This window comes from Pteronotus mesoamericanus, unplaced genomic scaffold (assembly GCF_021234165.1).
Source record: "Pteronotus mesoamericanus isolate MK-2021 breed Mesoamerican mustached bat unplaced genomic scaffold, CSHL_Meso_final contig_180, whole genome shotgun sequence".
NCBI classification, from domain to species: Eukaryota; Metazoa; Chordata; class Mammalia; order Chiroptera; family Mormoopidae; genus Pteronotus; species Pteronotus mesoamericanus.
The window spans coordinates 7,215,990-7,237,051 of NW_026555076.1; the positions used below are offsets into that span (position 1 = coordinate 7,215,990).

Sequence of the window (21,062 nt, forward strand, 5' to 3'; positions counted from 1 at the left end):
GGACATTGAAGACATTTTTTTAAATTTATTTATTTTTAGATATGGGGGAAGGGAGGGAGAAAGAGAGGAAGAGAAACATCAATGTGTGGTGGCCTCCGGTGCACCCCCTATTGGGGATCTGGCCTGCAACCCAGGCATGTGCCCTGACTGGGAACTGAATTAGCAATTCTTTGGTTCTCAGGCTGGCACTCAATCTACTGAGCCATACCAGCCAGGGCGAAGACATTCTTTAGAATTGACATCACTATGTTAGTTTACCTGAATTCTATAGAAAAACCTCCTTCTATTCACTACTTGTTCCCCTTCCTTTTCTCATAAATACTTCTTGCCTTTATCTCCTAATGGGAACACTACTTGGGTTTCTGCCTGAATAGTATTCCTGGGATAGCTGTTTTCTTACATCTCAAATAAAAGCTTTGTTGCCTCTCACATTAGCTTGCTATTTTTAGGTTAACAGTAGCCATGTGGGACAGAAGTTGTATGTAACCAAGGGACTTGCTACTTGCAATTGGTATCTGAATTAGGGAAGCAGTCTTTTGGGGCTGAGCCCTTACCCTGTGGTGCTCACTCTGGTTAGTGTCAGAACTGAACTGAATTGTGGGATGCCCAGCTGATGTTGCAAAGAAGTGTTTGGTGTGGAAAAACAAACAAACAAACAAACAAACATAAAAAAAGTTAAAAACAACGAGCCTACTCCCCAACACATATCAGATATGAAAAGCATTATGAATTTGGAAGTAGTGTGACAGAAAGTAGAAACACACTGCTTTTTCTTTGTTTCCTGTTTTAAGGCTGAATTGTCCTGTTATAATATTTATCATAGAGCTAAGAATGTTGGGACTCACTGAAAGGAAACAGCTTCCCCAAGATGGCACTGATAACAAGTTAAAGAGGTAAAATGTGAGCAGCAGTAACTGCATCACACTATCCTGGAAGTAAAATTTCTTCTTTCCAATATTCTAGCTCCTTTTATTCCCACTCAGTCCCTCAGCCTCATCTCTCCCTAATCCTGCTGAAAATTTAAGACATTTTCATGGAAAAGCCTTGTATGGACATTTCGTTCATTGTTTGTTAATAGTGCATTACCAGGTTTAAAAAAATACTTTGATAAATTAATTCACAATAAATTGCATACACATTTTAAAATGCCTTTATGTAAGTTTAGCCCTTATGGCAACAAAATATACCAAATATTGTTTGAACTATTAAAAGATGAATGTCATAAAAGTACTCAATGACCTAAATTTTGCTATTCAGAAGCATGTATAAAATAGAGATCAAATAAGATAAGTGACTGAGATAAATTATAAGTAATTTTACATATTTCAAGTTCTAAAAAAAAAAAGAAAAATTCTACAAATCTAAGTGTTCCATGTGCAAATATTTCTTTGTCTTAAGTGCAACATCACAAAAACAAACAAAAAAACTAATTCACTTTAACTTTGAGATCAGGAACTCTGTTTCTTCCTCTGAAGACAACTATGAGGACTTAGGAATAGCCAACTAAGTGAAAGAAGAAAGAGGTGAGTTACCTTTAGACTACACTTCAACTGGTTTATTATTCTAACTTATACTTTAATGATGATTCATTGTACTTCTTTTAATCATTTTAATAAGCCTGAGAACATTGTAAAACAGGCTCTTCTTCCATGACTACCACAGATTGCTACAACTAGCAAATATTATTGAACACGTTAGATTCATTTTGCTCACTCAGTATATATTTTCAAAATCAAAATAAAGTTTGCCAAATATTAACCACCTTTTGTAAACTTTGTGCTGCAGTTGAAAACATTCTCATTATTAGCAAATATGTACTGAGATGCTATATGCTATGCTTTAAGAATAAAGAATTATATAAAAACAGCTTTCTACTCACATTGTTCAATGATTCTAAACCCATATACAGATTAAAGTTGACCAAAGAGATAGAGATAACAAACAAACAAACACAAAAGCACACACAAAGAAAAACCAAGGCCCAGGTCTCATATCAGAACCAGGAAATGGGAACACCTTGGTCATGGGACCCAAGCATCATTATTTTATAAAAGCTGTTAGTTGATCCTAAAATTCCTCCAGGTTGAAAGTCACTAATCCAATGGGTGCTCAATAAATACTTGTAGTGAATAACAATTTGTTTTATAATAGTCATAGGGGAATTTACTTAATGAATAAAAGGAAAAGATTTGTAATTAGCATATTAATAGTGTGCATGTTAAGAAAAATTTCAAAAGTTCCCATAGGTGCTTAAAACACTTTGTTCTCTGCTAAGTAGTTTAAATAATTCTCCTACAATTTGTTTACAATGTTAATTTATATTACCTACAGTTGAAGACCAGTTTGTTAATTACCCATAAATTGTAAATTTCATCCTAATCTCTATCTTTTTAAGCTGCATGATTGTTTTTCTAACATCTCTACCAGTTTCTTTTAATTGCAAGTTTAATGGCAGAATTTTTGTTTTTCTATATTTCAGTATTAGAACCTTGGATTATCTGGGAATCATATCTCCAACAAAATAACAAAATTATAAAACTATATTTCGTGTCACCATTTTGCCTTCCTGAGATACTGAACACAGACTTATTAAAGAAGGTTATGTGAGTGCAAAGCTTAGTTTTGCCACAGACGCGTCAGGAGAGCCTTCAAGAAATGGCGAATATTTTGATGTATGGAGTTTTTTCTTTGAACTGCTAATGAGCTAGAGTAAACCAGAACTCTCTCTCTCTCTCTCTCTCTCTCTATCTATAATAGATATAAATATACATATAGATTTATATCTATTATATATATATATGTCGAAGCTCATGCTATTAATGAAGTAGGAAAGAATGGGGTTGAGCCTGAGGAATGTCACAGGCAGAGGCTGTGGAAGGTCTTGTGGACAGGTCTGATTGAGTCACAGCTCAATGGATGTGCCATGAGCCTTCACATTTACATGCTTTTCTCATCATACACTGTCAACCAACTTGTAAAATTAATCTTCATCCTCCAAATCCAGTTTAAATTGACCATTTCTGCTACAATATTTCTGTACTCACTAGGCAAAGATGATCACATCTAATATTTTATTCTTGTACCAATTTGTTAAAAATACAACACTATTGTGTTACATTAAAATTGTGTGATCGCATGACTGTCTCACTATTAGACTGTCCACAATAAACAATCAGGAAGCATATCAAAGAGTAAAATTTCATTGTAAAAGCAAATTCTACAGGTAACCAAGGTCAGAAAAATCTACTTTAGTGAGCCCATAACAAAAAAGTGGTTACTGGAGCCACAGCTACTTTTGTAAATAGCAGTTCCAGTGTGATATTTTGAGCAGGAAAATTAGACGGTTTCATATTTATATATATTATTTAATGTTTATTATTAAAATTTAAATAATTAATGTCAGTATTATATAACATAAGTTGCATATACTATGTGTTATATATACTTATGTGTTTACATATATACCTATGTATTTATATATACATGCACATTATATATAATATATATAAATAAATGTAAACTGTAATTTAGATATGGTCAAGGAAACACTAATGCCTTTTTAATACATTTGGTCTACATTTTCTTATCAAGTATAAATGATTTTTTTTGGACCTTTAAAAACTCAAATTTCTCTTCAAGTAGCAAATAAGAAACAAGACATAGTTGTTAATATATAGGGAGAGAAAACTGCAAACTTTAAACTCATATCTGACCTCAAACACTGGAAAACCACTAAAACTGCAGAAAAAAATATTTCTTTCACTTAAATCTCAACCTCACTTTCTCTTCTTTTTTCCTTATTTCTCCCTTTCCTTCTATGACATTGTAATGCCATTATAGTTTGTTAAATTATTTGATAAATCAAAATCTATCTTAAATGATTTCTATCTTCTAACATCAAAACTACAGATTTGCATAAGTCAAACATTTTCAAAGTGACACTGATATGAAATAATTATTCACCTGATCACTTAATATAAAGAATTCACAGTATTTTTATGGCCATACTCCTTAAAGTATTTTTACTTGTTTTTAATTTAAAAAAAAATACTGAACAATACTAACACTAAGTTTATAAAGACCTGAACTACTATTTAGTGAAATATATGAAGTGAGAGACTGAATATACAAATGGACAATGGTCAAACTAAATAAAAATAATGAACTTTGACCCCAAATCTTCAACACTCAGTCAAGGCAGCCAAACCACAATGACTGTCACAATCAACCCAAATGATTAGGACTTTATAAATAAATGCAAGTTTCCTTGGTTTTCATCCCCACTTCCAACCTAGGGCCAATTAGAGGAAGCCAAATACGCTTCCCTAACCAATAGCATAGTCTGTCCCACAATACGTAGCCCACCCCCAGCTATCCATGCCAATTGTCTCCCATCAGGATATATCTGAAGCTTTCCCAATTTTTCTCCATTAAAAAGCTTTCATACTCCACTACTTCTGCCTTTGGTTCTCTGCCAAATGCAAGTTATGGTGGCCAATCCCTTGCTATAGAAAGCTGTTAATAACTAGCCTTTGTTTTTATTCATTTGTGTGCTTTTTATTTATTTAACAGAAAAGGTAACCTCTACCAGTTCAATAAAGAAAAATCACATATATTCTTCTTTGTAATCAACTACCATCTCAGTTCTGTTTTGGCATAACAAGTTATTACATATAACATTATTAGTAGTTAATTATGACTATAGTTGGTTTTATAAAATGGCAGTGTATAAATATATGTATAAGTGCGAAAGTACTTAAATAAAATATTTGTAATTGTGACCATATGTGATTTCCCAATAAGAATTCACCTGACTAAACATTAAAATATTTTTAAATTATAATATTTAAATGGACATGATCTTGGTACAAATTAGATTAGAAAAATAGATTTGGGAGCTCATAGGCAGTCAGGAAAAAGAATATCTATATAAACACCATTTAGTGTGCTAAAGGTCAAGACCTACAAAAACTATAGGAGAAGGTGATAAACAGTACTAGTACTTACATAAGTCTGTAGAAAAAATATCAGTTTACAGACCCAACCACATAAAGTGAATATTTTTCATATCCCATGCAAAATAAATATTATTTAAAAACCAAACAAATCATGCCAATTTTAATGATATATCTTTCTACATGAAAAGTTAAGATCCCACTAATTTAAATGGGTAAAGAGCATATACATGTAATTTTTAAGCAGGTAATAGCCAATAACTTTACTTATTGCATACATAGTAATAAAACTATTACATTTTAAAAATAAAGGAATGCAATTTAAAATACTGAACTATTTTCCCTTATTAAATTAACAGAAACAGACTAATTTGTGAACCACCAGTTCATTTCATGCACTGCAAAGGAATGGTAATTGGTACAATGACTTAAGAGGGCTATTTGTCAGTATGTATCAAAAGTCTCTAAAATATTAACGTACATTTACCTTCAGTTTGACTTATACAAATGTGTTCTAAGGACAAAGAAGATAAAAATCCCTTTCCCCCAAAATAATAAAAAATAAAAAAAAAGCAAAAAAAGGAAAGCATATAGGAAAGGTTAAATATTAGAATAACAAAAAGATATTAAATATTTGCTTTTCTAAGGAATTTTCAAATTATAGTATCATCAAAAAACAAAACAAAAAAAACTATAAATTATGAACCCAACTATGCATATAAAATATCTTAAACATATGGTAAAGTAAAAATAGTGATTGCTTCTGTATAGTAAATGATTGATTTTTCTTTTTACATTGTCTTGTATGTCCAATATAATCTTAAATCAAAAATTAAGAAATATACACATAATAAAAGAGCAGCCAGTAAGAAATTAGCACAATTACTGTAACCATGTCAACTATGCAACATGCAATGTAAAAAATAGACAGCAATGCATAGGAAAGACAGTCAGCAAGATGTTTTAGAAAAGGAAAAAAAAAAAAAGGAAACAAAATAGGAAGTACATCTGAGGAAATGGCCATTAGTCTAACCTCCAAAGGTATGATGAAACATAGCTGAAACAATCTAGCATTTTGAATGTTTGAGGTCTAAGGAGATATAATACAATGAGTGAGCAGATGGAGGCAATGCTGATGGTGATTTTTTCACTTCAGGACATATGATACCCTGATATGGATCCCTGGTCAACTTCCAAGCTGGGCTATTTAAGAGTATTCTTAGAGTGGTGGGATTTCAGAGGGTTGGAGACACAGGAACAGGATCTTGTTACTCTGGTTTTGGGAACTGATTGGAATAAGGCAAAATGCACAGTCTCCAACCATATATTTCAGATATACAAAATGACTTCGCATTTCAATTTATTGGATATACACTGGGTTGAAACTGAGTTGCTAATCCATTAAAAGCATTTATTTCCTTTCAGTTTCATTCACATTTTAAAACAGAGCACATCTTGAACAAATGTGGCTTTTAGCTGATGTTTAAAATCATTTGGAATACTTTACTGTTCATTTGCTTCATTTCTCAGCAATGAGTATACCCCTTGATACAGCTAAGAAAACTAGCTGATTTTTTTGTTCAACAGAGTTTTACCTTTTGGCATAGGGCAGTGCTATTGATTTTCTCTGTAGAGATGGGTATCAAGTTCCCATGAGAGCCTGTGCTATTGTGGTCTCTGAGAGACGTGGTAAGATTCCCAGAAATCTAGCAGAGTCTTCCATCAGAGCCCAGCATCTTCTGGCATGTTAGCTTGCTGCTCTGCTTTTCAGATGGGGATCACATTCTTAAAGAAATGGGGCTTCAGACAAAAAGTGCATTTTGCTCTTGTGATTAATCTTTTGACTTGCCCTGTGATTAACATTTGAAATCTGAGAGTCTCTAGATTCTTTGCTCAAATCATTTTCAGCTTTGCAAATCAATGATATTAACTTGTTTCCAGTACAATAGATTTTTTTTTCTTCCAAATTTTTGCTTCAATATCACTTCCTGAGTTTACAGTGATGTTTACATGTTTGATCTGTAAGAAGTCACAGGTGAGATATTCAATAATGTTGAGCAATTGAGCCAGTAGCTCTCTTGGGTTCAGTTTCCTAGGAAGATTTGCTTCCCACAGTGGGCAATTAGTTGTTGCAATGCTCCTAGTCTTTCTGGCACTTCTCTGCCCTGATCCCCATTTGTCAGTTATTAATAAATTATGAACTGCTCACTAATTATCTTTGATTCAGAGCCTTTGAAGAAAAATGCATGCAATCATGAGAAAATAGAAAGGGTAACAACTCTCAGACAGTAAATCAATACACATTCCTAGACTTATTACGTTTTATAAAGTCACATCTATTCCTAATTCATAAACCACTGAGATTTGCTTTTGATGAACTCTTCTAAAATCCGTGATTGCATGTGTGATTACAAATATTTGTCTATAATTATTTTAAAATAAAATAGTATTAGATTAAAATATGTTCATATAGTACTTTCTCTTATCAAAGCTTATCAAGTTCTGAAACTAAATAGTCCTAGTTATATTAGAGATACCAAATATGTCAACATATCCATGATGCCTCTAACTTGAAGAGAATTAGGAGAGAAATACAAATGTGTTGACATACATTGTTATTTATAAAAGCTAATGTTTCTTGGGATCACCAGGTGCACCATCACATGGCATTAGCATATACAGGTATTGAATAAATCATGTAAGTTAGTGCAGACTTCTTAATTCCTATGCAATATGTCTTGGAAATCAGTGAATTTACTTTGTGATGGCACCAAAATTTTAATATTTCAGGAAGAAAACATATTTACAGGTTAGGTATTCTCTTAGGCTTATATTAGAGTTCACTAACATTTTCCCTTTCCCCAAAATATCAACATTAATAGGGAGAAATGTGACCAAAAATGTGAGACAGAGATTGAAGAGCAGTTTATCTATAATTCAATAATTTGTGAAATATTCATTTAATTAGGTTAATTGGTAGGACCACAGAAGTCTTTACTCTCTAAATTCTTACTGGTGGCAGAAAAGAGAAAAGACTCAATGTACTATTTAACTTTGTGGTTGAAAGTGTTAAATTATATGAGACATACTGATATATTGTTCTGAGGCTTCAGTTGCAGAGGATAATGCTTTGGCTAAGGAAATTGAGGAAAGTTTTATGGTACAAAGAATAGTTGATGTGGGTTTTGACATGTGACTAAGATTTAATATTGAAAGTTGAAAGGAAAAGCACAGAGTAAGATCCTCTTTTCTCATTATCAGTCCATGGGCATCATATAAGACTCACTCAGTCTTCAGGGTCAAGTATTAGCCCCTACTGAGCTGAGCCATGTCGTGTAATTCCTCCATCCTCTGCTTAGTGGAGGTCCCCGTGCTATGCATCGATGTGCTCTGTGGGGCTGTGTATCAGGTTTCTGTCAGAGCCTGCATCATGTGAGCTCTGAGAATGATAGAGAGTAGGAGCTGGATTCTATACAGTGACCATTCCCTGTTCAGTGATCCAACAATTGTCTGCTCTTCTCTATCTCATGGGCCATTTCTTCTCAGTCTCCTTTTGCTTGATGTTTTTCCCTTACATTACATCTCAATACCAGAATGCCCCAGGCTCCACCCAAATAACCTCATATTGATTAGTGGTTTTAAGTACCATATTTAAGCCAAAGCATTCTTGAATCATTTGTTTCCAACTTGATAGCAGACACTGTTTTACCACCTGGATCTATAAGTGCCTATCCTTTGGCTATTTTTAAAATCTCTGGAAGTTTTCATGTATGATCTATAATTCTTTTTTGAATTAAGCCACTTTAAATTTGGCATTTATCATATTCACCCAAATGAATTCAGGTCAAAAATATATAGTTATAATGATGGAAAAGTAGTTTGAAGTATATTTTTAAGAGTCTTGCACTCTACCTTCACTAATCCATTTAGACATATGTTCACTGGATATTTACTGAGAAACTGTACTGCAACTTGTATTCAAGATGAACACATGTCTTTTGGGGATACATGTATAAAATAATGACCTAATACTAATTTGATTGGGAGAAAAGTTTTGAATGAAAGTGCAAGTAAAATCAACTAGCTTTCACAAAATGAGGAACGGTCATGGAGTTGGTGACATTTGATGTATGTGACTCTTAAAATAAATAAAATTTATCATGTGCAATTTTTATATGAAGGACACTAAAATCCAATGTATTTCTTACTTACTTTAATGTCAATGATAATTTCTAAGAGGCATTTTATTCACATTATTGATCAGTTTGGGGAGTTTTTAAAATGTTAATACCACTATTTTTAGCTACAGAGAATCAGTGAATTCACACACGAGTTCAGAGTTTTACCCAGATCATGGAGATGAATAATTATAAGCCATTGAGTAGGGAGTTCTTAATGAAGAGAAGGGCCCTAAGGTCAGCACTAGTGTCAAGCCTCTGGCCCTTACTAACTTTATGCAATAATTTATGTACTAGACATTTACCAAAGGGGGAAAAAACACAGATAAAAATACCTGCCATCTTGGATCTTATATTCTAGTAGAGTCAACAGGAAAAAAAGTCAACATAAGAGAAATATAGGATATATAATGTTAATTAGCATTATGAAGAGACAAATCCAGGTGAGGATGGTCTGACATGCAGCAGAAGGACTCGTGGGTCATTATTTTTGTAAGTTCAATTGAGAGGCTGAGATTGAGTAAAGACTTGAAAGAAAGAGGAAGCCATGTGCTTTCCTGCATCAAGGACATTTTAGGCAACACATAAAGCCAGGGCAAAATCCATTAAGACTGGAGTATTTTGATAGTGTTCAAGAAACATCAAGAAGATAATTTTATAAAGCATAAATTGGAGACAGAACAAATACTTAGACATAGTGTTGCGAGATTACACATAAAAGCCCTGGAACAGTGCCTTATAGTGCATAATATATAATTCGTGCTAGAGAATATTATACTTATTATTATAAATATTATTATTGAGTTGCTTCCATTAGGCAAAGATGCTTCTCTGAGGGGCTAAGAATACTTCACACTCTTTAAAAAGTTTTCACTTAAGAAGCTATTATGCTTTGATATCAAATGTAGACAGAACTCTGGCACTTGTGTGAATTAAATAATTGCATTCAAAACACCTTCATAATTATTTTCTTTGGCTCCAAATAAACCTAAAGAAAAATGTCTAAGTCCAATGGCTTTTCATCAAGCCATTGTTTTTCCTGATATAAGAACAGTGGCACACATGAAATAAGGACTCATATATTTCTTGAATTAACTCATCAGACTATAATTTTTAGTCAAGGAAAAAAGTTACAGTGAAGGAAGTGATTCTAATTTAAACTCTAATTTAAACCATAGCTGTGGTAATTCTGTTTACAAAATTCTGTCCATTTGTCAAACTACAAAATTGAAGTGGAAATAGTTTGAGAAAGAAGCACTGCCTTTTTATTTCACGTGACCAGGACCTGTCTTGGTATTTCATGGGCAGTAAGTAGATATTGACATTTGTAATGGATGATTGTGAAGACTATATAATTTATAATATTTTACATTTAGAGAGATATGAAAAATTACAAAAAGCTAAATTTAAGTATTATTTTCAAGTAATAAAATCTTAAAACAGCACTTTATATACACCTATTTTTTTCTCTAAAGTTTTCATAGAACCTCAGTATCTTCAGTTTGATAGGCTAGCCTCCAAGTATGGTATCCATTGACCTGTGAACAATTTTTGCCTCAAAACACTATGAGATATTTCAAAGAGAAATAGAGTTTGGTAGTTTTATGTCAAGCCACATGATTTTAACATGACCAGGATACACAAGGGATTGTCTTTTCTCCAGAAAATGGTTAATCTGCTTTTAGAGACATTAACCCATTGCTAAGATCAAATTTATTATCTCAGGAACAACACAGTATTAAAATCGTATATACATAGCCTTAAAATCACATCCACGGACCAAGAGTTTCAGGGAATCCTTCCACCTATTTAGAAGCTATAAGATTTTTGTTCAGTTTTCCAATTTTAAAATTGGCAAACATCTTTACCTTTCTTGTGTTTATATGCAAAAACATGTGTAAATAGGTGTAGCCTGTGTGTATATGAAGTGTGTGTGTCTTTGGCCACTGAGTGTACATATGAAATTAATTGAAATAGAAAAGCAAAGCTCTATTTTCTGAACATTTAATTAAATTCATGAACATGTAATAAATGAGGGATCAGAGAAAAGGTGTTAAAAATGTATTCTTTAATCCCAGGATATATATGGTAAGCCAAGTTCAAAGACTGAAGTTTCTGTCCACAGAAATAATTTTTTTCTGTATTTTCTAAAATAAATTTTGTTAATTTAAGCTTAATATCTGATAAGAAGGCGATCTTCAGAATGAAACCCCATGTGTGAAATGGGGATACAGAGGGAAAAAATGCCAACTAAATAATATCATAATCATCTTCAAAGGAAAGGAAAAAGTAGGGAAGAACACAGTAATAGACTTTTTCAAACATAAACTGGAAGACTCTAAAAATGTCAGTTTCTAGTAAAAGACTGATTATTAAACAATTTGTGTCTATAAAACAGTATATAAAATAGTATAAAAGAGAAAATCCGCAAAATTAGGATATAATAGGAAAGTTATCAATGTTCAATGTCATTACTAGTGAAAGAGAAAGATTAAAAAACAATTACAACATGCTGTGCATTCAGGAGGTTTCATTTATATCCATCCCAGAGCAGTCAGCTCATAGCATGCCGAGGACATGTCAATTGTTCTCTTGTTCCATGAAAACAACATTCAAATTAATGAGAAAGTAAAAAGGAGAGACTGAACCCTGCAGAAAATGCTCTATGCAATGATTTCCAACCTTCGCATCTTATGAAACATATTAATTAATTACTAAAATTCTGTGGCACACCAAAAAATATGTGTGTGTGTGTGTGTGTGTGTGTGTGTGTGTGTGTGTGTGTGTAGAGTTTTTTTTGCCAATTAGAAAAAAATAAAAATAATTTTGATTCATCCATACCAGAAGACTATTGTGTTAGGTGTTGTCAACCTTTTACTTGACAATCTAAGGGGAAAAGGTCAGTTCCCCTGACTAAGTAGTCAGGTATTGCATGTTTTTAAAATTCTTGTTGCACACCAGTTAAAAATTGCTGCTGTATGAAATATTTAGCTCCTTTAAACAGAAAGATCACACAAATTCTAAAATTGATAGAATTCTAAATAATTCTTTGCCATTATTTTAATAAGACCTTTTCCTTTCCAAGGACACTTGTTTGTATTGTTTAAAAACATATTTAAGTAAGAAACTCTAAAATATTTCTGCTCAACAATTTTAGCCTAAAAGATTAGAAAGTGTTTTATTTTACTTATTTCTTATTTTTCAATGTCTTTTAGAATAAAGAATTTATTTTTTCCTTTGAACTAAATTAGTTCCATAGTATACATTGTGTTATAATCCTCATTTCTTTATTTGGTATGAATAAAAATACAAATTGTCAGTGAACATGGATCTTCAAGTTGTATTTTCTTCTGGGTCCAAATGAGAATATAAATTGTCAATGAATGTTATATAAAAGTGATATTCATATTTTTGCAACATATCAAAATTGATTTATCTATACCACCAATGGAGAGTCAAATTAGTTGCAATTAAAAGACATTTAACCTAGGAGCAAATATCTGGTTTATAAAATATTCAAGAGATTAAAAGTGATAAAAGAGAGTAAATTTTAAGTAAGAGGAATATCCAAATGTTTTTATATTTTTGTGCGTGTTTATCAATCACATTTTGGCACAGAGAAGAGGGAGAAACATAAAATTCATTATTCTCAAACCATTCCTAGAACAGGCTTTTTCCAGCACTTTGCTAACAGTCAAAATAATTTCCCAAATCTGTTTTAGGTTTTGGAAACATTCCTTCATTTAGTTTTCATTTTATTTGACAAATGTTTACTGAGTTAATTCAGGATATTACAAAATAGGTGAGATTTTCTTAGTCCAGGAAAAAAATCGCGAAGTTCATTGTCTTCAATGAAAAAAGGAAAGTCCTTCCAGAGTCATCATTCAGCTTTTGAATAAGTTGACTTAGATAATACAAAACAAATAACTTGTCTATAAAAATAAAATACAGTGACCAAAAATGTTTTTATCATATACAAATATACTTGAAATTCAAGAATGTGCATTAAACAAAATGAATAAAACTTTTATTCAAAAAATTTACTGGTAAAAGATATATACATCTCAGATTGTTTTCTTTTAAACTGCAAATTTTTAGTTTCAGCATCATAGGCTGAAATTAAGAAAAATTTAATATGAATCAACAAAGCACAAATTCATAAGGTGTTGTCATTTTTAAAAAATAATATACTTCTATAAGATGATGCATCTAAAAACTTATCACATCTCAAATTTAGTTATGCTGAAAATTTAGATTTGTATCTTGAGTGTAGATGTGATTCCAGCATAACTGAGTAATTATACTAAATTCTAGTTATTCTTGTGCAAGAAATTCAGGTACATATAGAATTTGTGTGTATGTATGTGTGCTAAGCTACATTATCCTTCGATTACCAAATCATAGGTAGATTGAACCTTCTCCCAAAAACTTTGCCCATGCTACAGATGTAACAAAATGAACTGCTTTTAAGTCAATTTTATGTATATATTTGGGAAGAAAATTTTCTGAGAACAGAGGCTTATTCACATACAAATAAAAAGAATCCATAGCTGCATGCCATTAGTATATTCACATTAACAATACCTATGTTAAATAAATACAGGTGCTAAATCTACAATAAAACATTTTGTGTACTTGATTTGTCTGTTAATAAACATACAAACACAAAAATTTATTGGATTCAAGACCTTGGTTTATTCTTTCATGCTTATTTATTTCTCCTAAGTGTGGGTCTAACAAATAAAATACCTTTCTTATGATCCCAATTCCCTAAAAATAAGTAATGTTTCTGGATTTATTGGAAAAGAAGAAACAACTCATATCTCAGTCAGAGTAAAGAAATTATATTACAAACCAGCTCTGCAAATGTATCATAGTTATCTATCCTTTTGGGGTAGAAAAGACATCATAGTTTTCTTAGTAGTTACAATTCACTCAACTGAATTATTTTATTTGATTAAAATTTGAGCAGTCTTTATAACAAGGCTGGTGAAATGAACTTATCTTCCAGAAAGCTGTGACAAAGGTAGAAAACTCTCTCTAGGTAACTTCAGAGAGATCAGTGGGGCATTAGGTGCCCAGCTTTCTGGCCGGAGGACCCTAATTGCCCTCAACAGAGCACCAAACAGCTTCCTAGGGAATTTCAAAAAAAAAAAAAAAAAGACAAAACACGGAACAATAACAACAACAACAAAACACTGCTGCTATTTTAACATTAAAATAAGCAATAGATTACTACGTATATTCTAAAGAAAACTCTGAACTCTCTTAAAGGACAAGAACTAGAAAAAGAGAAATTTTCAAATACAAAGAGACAAAATGTTCAAGGAAGTAACAATGTTTTATGAAAGTAAATTGTTACTACTGTAATTTATGGATATAGTCACAAATCTTTTCACAATATAACATGCAGTACATTAAAAAGTACCTAATTTTATATATTTATGATTTAATAGGTGCTGAAGAGCCAAAAGTAAGTGAATAGAACAGTAAGAAAATCAATATGAATATTGATTGCCTTACCTTTTTGAAGCTCTTACAGTGCATTTCACATATTTGTACAGGTTTAAATATTTCGATGATGACTTTCATCAAGTTTTCTATTAATAGTCTAACACCAAAACATTTTCAAAGTGACAGCTGTCATTACTGAATATCCCTTCTAATGAAGGCCAAGATTAAAACTGAAAATATTTTGGTTGTAGGAAGAGAGTGCAATGATATTTGTTTGGTTGGTTATTTATTTTTAAGAAAGTTGACTATGCTCAGCTCTGTGTCAGAAAATACCTTCTACAAAAGTTCTTATTGGGGCTCCACCAATTTTATTTTTCTTCAAAATAATGTAAATATATTATATACATGTTAATTATTTATTGATAAAACATTCCATAAAATTTGCTTTAAATCTGCATATAATACCCTGACTAATGTATTCAGATTGACAGTGTTCAGAATCTGAAAGTAAAAGCGGTCATCACAAAAGGCTGGTTATGTCTCAAACCACTTGTTTGCCAGTGTCTGCTTTGTATCCATCCTCCTGTTAGGATAGAATGCTGCCTAAGTAGAACTATCAGTCCCCTTTCTCTAAAGCTATCAGTCACAGGCATAGTCTTTCCAAATGCTAAAACTGGAGCAGGCAACCATAAATACTTTTGAGAGGAAACAACTGTCAGGTAAAAAGAAAACGTGTATAAGAAAATATTATGGCTATATTAAGGACAGAATACTCAATAACAAGTTCGTACTATTTTTGTGAAGAAGCATACCCACAGAAGGGAAATTGTGTACTTAAAAATCACCTCTAATAGGGTCAAGGCAAGGCTTAAAAAACACATCCTACATTGAGATTCTCTATGGGTATGTGTATTGGTTGCTTGACTTGTTTTGAGATGTGCTTAATTAACATACAAATGGTCAGATTAAGGTAGGGAAGAGATCAGTTGCAAAAGCTGAGACTCACAGCTTCCTCTCTTACCTTCCACTGAGGAGGAAGCCGATAACCACTGCCAACAAAATGACTCCAACTGTCACAGACACAGCGATTATAGGAATCTGGCTTTGATCACTGGAGGCTGCAACTGCTGATAGAATACACAGAAAATGGAGCTTGTGGTTAATGTAATCATATGCATTCAAGTAAGAGCTGCTTCATAGTTGGTGATCAATGCATAGTTTAAGTAATTCACCCACATTGACTGTGATTTCCCTCGAACATCTCTTCTCAAAAGTGCATGATTGAAGACATCTTTAGGCAAAAATATTTACTTTCCAAACGAAAATTAAAAAAATCACTAAGTCACTGATTATTTCCTTGTCATCATAAAAAATGAGTGTAATTGTTTGCATAGTAGTCATCGAGGGATCTTAGGTTTGTATGATAAAATGGAACATAATCCTTGATTTCAAACACTTTAATCTAAATAGGAGGTCCTAAGTCTAAGAGATTTGACATGTTTAGAATTTTCATGGGGCTATTCTCTAGAAAAAAATGTCCCATACCTTAGATAAGACTTTTTTCCTCATAGACATAGGTTAAAGTCCAAAATGACATGAGCACGACTTCAGTGAAAAATGTAATACCACTATTCTCAATGTAGTTTTAAACACCATGATGTAAAACAGAATATGATCAGAAAGTGTATTTTGTAAGCAGGGCCACTTTTTGAAAAATATCAAAGCATACATTTAGAACTTTGCAGTGACATTAGATATGTTTATATTATTTTTTCTTTAAAATACATGGATTTAGATGAAACATTTGAAAAAATACAACACCAAAAGGCATAAGGACCTAAATAATCAAGAAAGTATTTGTTAGTGCTATAACTAAATACAATTAAAGTAAGAAATTCAGAGAGTAAGATAGATTTTATCGATGTTCTCAAGAAACCCTCAACAGGATACCCTAGCATGTTTCCAGTTTAATGAAAAGCATTTTGATAAATTCGGAGTGGCATTAGTTCACCTCCAAGATACATTTTAAGTCACTAAAACTAATAATGAGACTACTTTCCATGTTTTCTTTTTTACAATCTCTCCTTAGATCTTGGCCCCAGCTAAGTGTTGGACATCCAAAACACTTCCCTTTCTATTCCTGTCCCTGATTCTCCCTAACCAAAACTGACAGACACTCCTCTCACCATCTTCTCACACTGATCTATACCTTCAATCCTTTCAGACCAGTCTTCAGAGCCCAATATTATCTGCAACTGGTATGTGTACAAGAAAAAACTACTATTTAAAGTCTAAATCTATGATCTTATTTAACCTCTTCTTGGATTATAATAGCTGTGATTTAATGGCTCTTTACCCTGTTTTCTCCTATCCTTTTATATCAAGGTCAGTGGTAAGAGTTTTAATAGTTAGTGAGCAGCGTAAATGGGGTAGGGCAAAGAAAGCCTATTGTCACTAACAGGCTTCTGAAAGATTTGCTTTAGTAATCTCTAAACACAGATTACTTATACCATTAATTTTCCTTAGTTTTAACTTTCTTTTTGGAAGGAGTGCTGTTTCTAGAGCAAATCATCAAACTTGGTCCATGTAAGTTATTTGGACTCCAATTACAGCTCAAGTGCTTTTGCTTCTTACTTATTTTAACAAAATCATCCTCATAATGGGCCTCTCTCATTTTCTCAATGCACAAATCGATTCCCACTTCCTATGTTTTAGTGATGTTAAACTTTATAGATAAAAGAGTGGTCAAATCCACACTCCTTTGTTAAATATAATTGCATAACCACTTGCTTTACCTAATTACACTGTTAGAGCCCTTCCTGTCTCTCCCAAGATGTTGTTCCTTCAAAGATCTCCCTCAAAAAGGAGTGTTCATTTCCTCTATTTACATTCTTGCCACAGGGGGACCACAGCGAGGGGCACTCCTGGATCTGAGGGTCACTGTCCTGAGCCATCTGAGGAGGGAGCGGGGCTCTGAAGCGTGCAGAGCCTGTCCCAGGGTTGTCACGGATGGGGGAATAAACAAGAGTCACCGCAAATACTTCTCTGTTTGCCAGGAGAGGGGACATGGCTCTTCCTTCTAGTGGGGAAGGCCCCTCCCCTGTGGCCCGGCTCCCCCCACCCCTGCTCCCCGGTCCAAAGGCTTTTATTGAGAACCGCAAGTGCAGGGATATGGATACATAGCTCATCAATCAATGTCAAAATGTTATGTTTACAGAAAACAGACAGAGATCATAGATAACAATTGGAGGAACACAAGAGATTTGCCTCAGGTCAGGGTCTATGAATAATATAAATTTCCTTCCCAATATGAGCTGGTTCCTCGCTTTTGAGGAAACAACAAAGCACGCTTCAAGGAACTTACCTTTAGGCCTGATTTCCCCCTGGGAACTGCCCAATCCAGTTTAGGGCTGTACCTGCCTTTAGTACTGTTTCAAGCCTGGGCCAGGTGGGCAGGGCAGAGCCACCAAGAGATAAGGAGACTTCTTTCAGATAGAATGAGGGCTCCAGCCATGTGCAAGCCAAGCAGAGGGGTGTGGGCCTTTTTGCCCTTTCTCCTTGTCCCCCCAAGTCCTTGTCCTGCTGCCTATACTGGCCGATGTCTGCCTTAGGTTGTCTCCCCTTGTGAGAGAACTTACCCATCATCAACAACCAACCATCACAGGGCCAAGCAGGGTGACATGAGAGAGGCGGGACTGTGCCCTTGCCAAGGGGACAGGTTTCCTTTCCTCAGTGGCCAGTTTTCCCAAAGCCTCCTTGATTACAACCAGCCTTGGGGCCTTCTTTCCTGTCGGAGGGGCTACAGTCCCTGAAACCAGATAGGGCGTTTCCCAACATATTCTCATTTCCATTTTGGCTGCCTCTCTGGTACTTACAAGTCAGAACACATGTGTCCTCTTCAAGGAAGCAAATTCTTACACCTAAAGTTAGTGACATCAGTTCAACTTGAGTTTGAAAACAGGTTCAATATTTACTAGACATATGGGCCAAGGTAATGATTTAACCTTGTAAATTCTCATTTCATTAATTTCTAAATAGGATTAATTTCTTTTAATTATTATAGGTCTGTTAGGATTAGAGATAGCACATAGAAAGCATTCAGCATAGTGTTTAAACTATTTCCAGGCTTAAATAAATTGTAAATATTGTTTCTGCATATTGTTATCTCCTGTTTTACTTACCATCCTTGTTTTTTTCTTATTTTTCATTATTTTGAGTGACTGATATAGAACTATCCTCTTCATCTAAGAGCCAAATTTATGAAGGTCTGTCTAAAACTTCTCTTATGCCTTTGAGTTCTATGCATGACATGATGTTTGCTAAATGCAATGAGTACTTCTCTCTTTACCTCCATGCTCAATACAAGGGTATTTGACCTTGTTGACCATATAGTTTATTTTTTAAAGTTTCCTCTTCTTGATTTTTGTAACATCACATGAGCCATATTCTCTTCTTCCCACTCTGAAGTACTGCTCTGTCAGGTCTGTTGGCCCCACGTTCTCTTTCCGGACCTTATGAGTGAACCGTTCCTTTGAAGGCTGACTCCTGATCATCTACATTTCTCGCCTTCTCTCATTTTCTGTCTTTCTTTCTTCCTACCTCTTTTTCGAACCCCCTCTCATAAATATGTCTTTGCTCATGACCTCAGTTAGCTATAAGTTGAAGAGTCCCAAATTTATATCTCCAAATCTTATAGCTCTTCAAAGCATTACTCTACTTTAAATACGGACTGTTTTCCTTTTATTTGGATTTTATGTTCACATAAAAATTAACATGTATAGAATTAGCCCTTATACCATATCTAACCATAAGAGCCTTCAAAATCCATCAATAAATAAACATAAATAATTAAACCAACAGACTAAACCAATTCAATCTCTCTTTCTCTTTTTTTCTTAACCATCACTAAATATTCTTAGCACCTACTTGTCATTAACTGCCCAATATTTTGTGTTTCTTTTATGATTTTCCCCATGTTTTACTTTTTTGTAATACCACATTCACCCTTTTGACTAAAAACTGCTAGAAAATATACACAAGTATTTTAAAGACTGAAGTTTTAAAGTTTATAGTTTGTAAATCATACTACTGGAATATGGTTCACAGTGTCTTCTTTGCCTCCAAAGTACACACATAAAGTATTCAAAAATATTGCTTTAATACTGTTTTTTTGATCAAGAAATTAATAGATACCTACTACGTATGGAAAAAAAAAATCCCAGATTCTCCATCTCATATTCTAAGGCTCCTATTTTGACTCTAACCAATCTTTCTAGTCTCAATATACTAATTTGGAAATGTTCAAAAGTACAGTTTTGAAGGACAGGGGCATGATTAATCAGATTTAGGGATAAAAACAAGGCAATTTCAGGCTAGCCATAGTATTATTTTAGCTACATTTTTGAACACTTAAAATTGAAGGTGAGAGATTTTGTTAGAGGTAGATTATAAGGGCTATTGAAAGCTAAGCTGAAAATTTGAGATGTTTCCCACAGCAATTATTATCTATTAATTTTGTAATCAAAATAATATGATCAAAGTTACTAGTTTTATACATACCATGAGTACATAACACTTAATGGGAAAATTTAGAATAGCATAGTAGGGAAATATAAACATGAAAAGTTCTTGATCATTAACCATGAAGAAAATTCAGATTTAAACCATAATAAGATATCACTACCCAACTGTTCAATATGGAAGGAAGGAAGGAAAAAAAGAAGGAAGGAAAAAAAAAGGAAGGGAGAGAGAGAGAGAGGAAGGAAGGAAGGAATAGTGGGAACTCTAAATGCTTATAAGATGTGGAGAAACTGATCACTCACTCATTGCTGGTGGGATTGTAAAATGACACAGCCACACTAGAAAGCAATTTGGCATTGTTTTACTATAATAAACCAGCCATTATCACATAATCTAACAACTGTATGCTTAACTATTTATTCCAGGGGAATGAAAACTTAGGTTCACTCAAAAACATGTACCTGAATATTCATTGCATCTTTATTTGCAATAACAAAAACTGAAATCAGCTCAGATGTCCCTCACACAGGTGAATGGCTAAACAAAGTGTGAGACATCAATACCATGAAATACTACTCAACAACAAAAAGAAACAAACTTGATATTTACAACAATTTAGGCGAATCTCATTGCAGAGTAAAGAAAAAGAAAAGAAAAAGAAGAAAGCCAATTCCAAACTAAAAATTTGCATATTGTATGATTCAATTTATAAAATATTTTTGAAATGTCAACATTTTAGAAATGGATGTTTAGAAATTAATGGTTGCCAGGAATTAGTTATGGAATAGCTTTCCCCAAAGGAAGTGGATGTGATTATAAAAATGCAGCGAAAGGGATCTTTGTGATGTCTTTACTATTCAGTATCTTGACTGTGATGGTAGATGTACAAACCTACACAATTTACCAAAATGTATAGAACTTAATGCATATATACAACCACACACACACACACACA

At 33.3% G+C, this 21,062-nt stretch overlaps 1 protein-coding gene across 2 annotated transcripts in view; it reads right to left on the reverse strand.

The window, feature by feature from the left end:
• EPHA5 (EPH receptor A5) overlaps window positions 1-21,062 on the reverse strand; it is a 329,941-nt gene that overhangs the window by 62,159 nt on the left and 246,720 nt on the right. For both annotated transcript variants that reach the window (XM_054566806.1, XM_054566807.1), the window contains exon 8: window positions 15,609-15,714. In XM_054566806.1, the coding sequence (XP_054422781.1) occupies window positions 15,609-15,714 (106 nt within the window). The remainder of the gene's footprint in view (window positions 1-15,608; window positions 15,715-21,062) is intronic.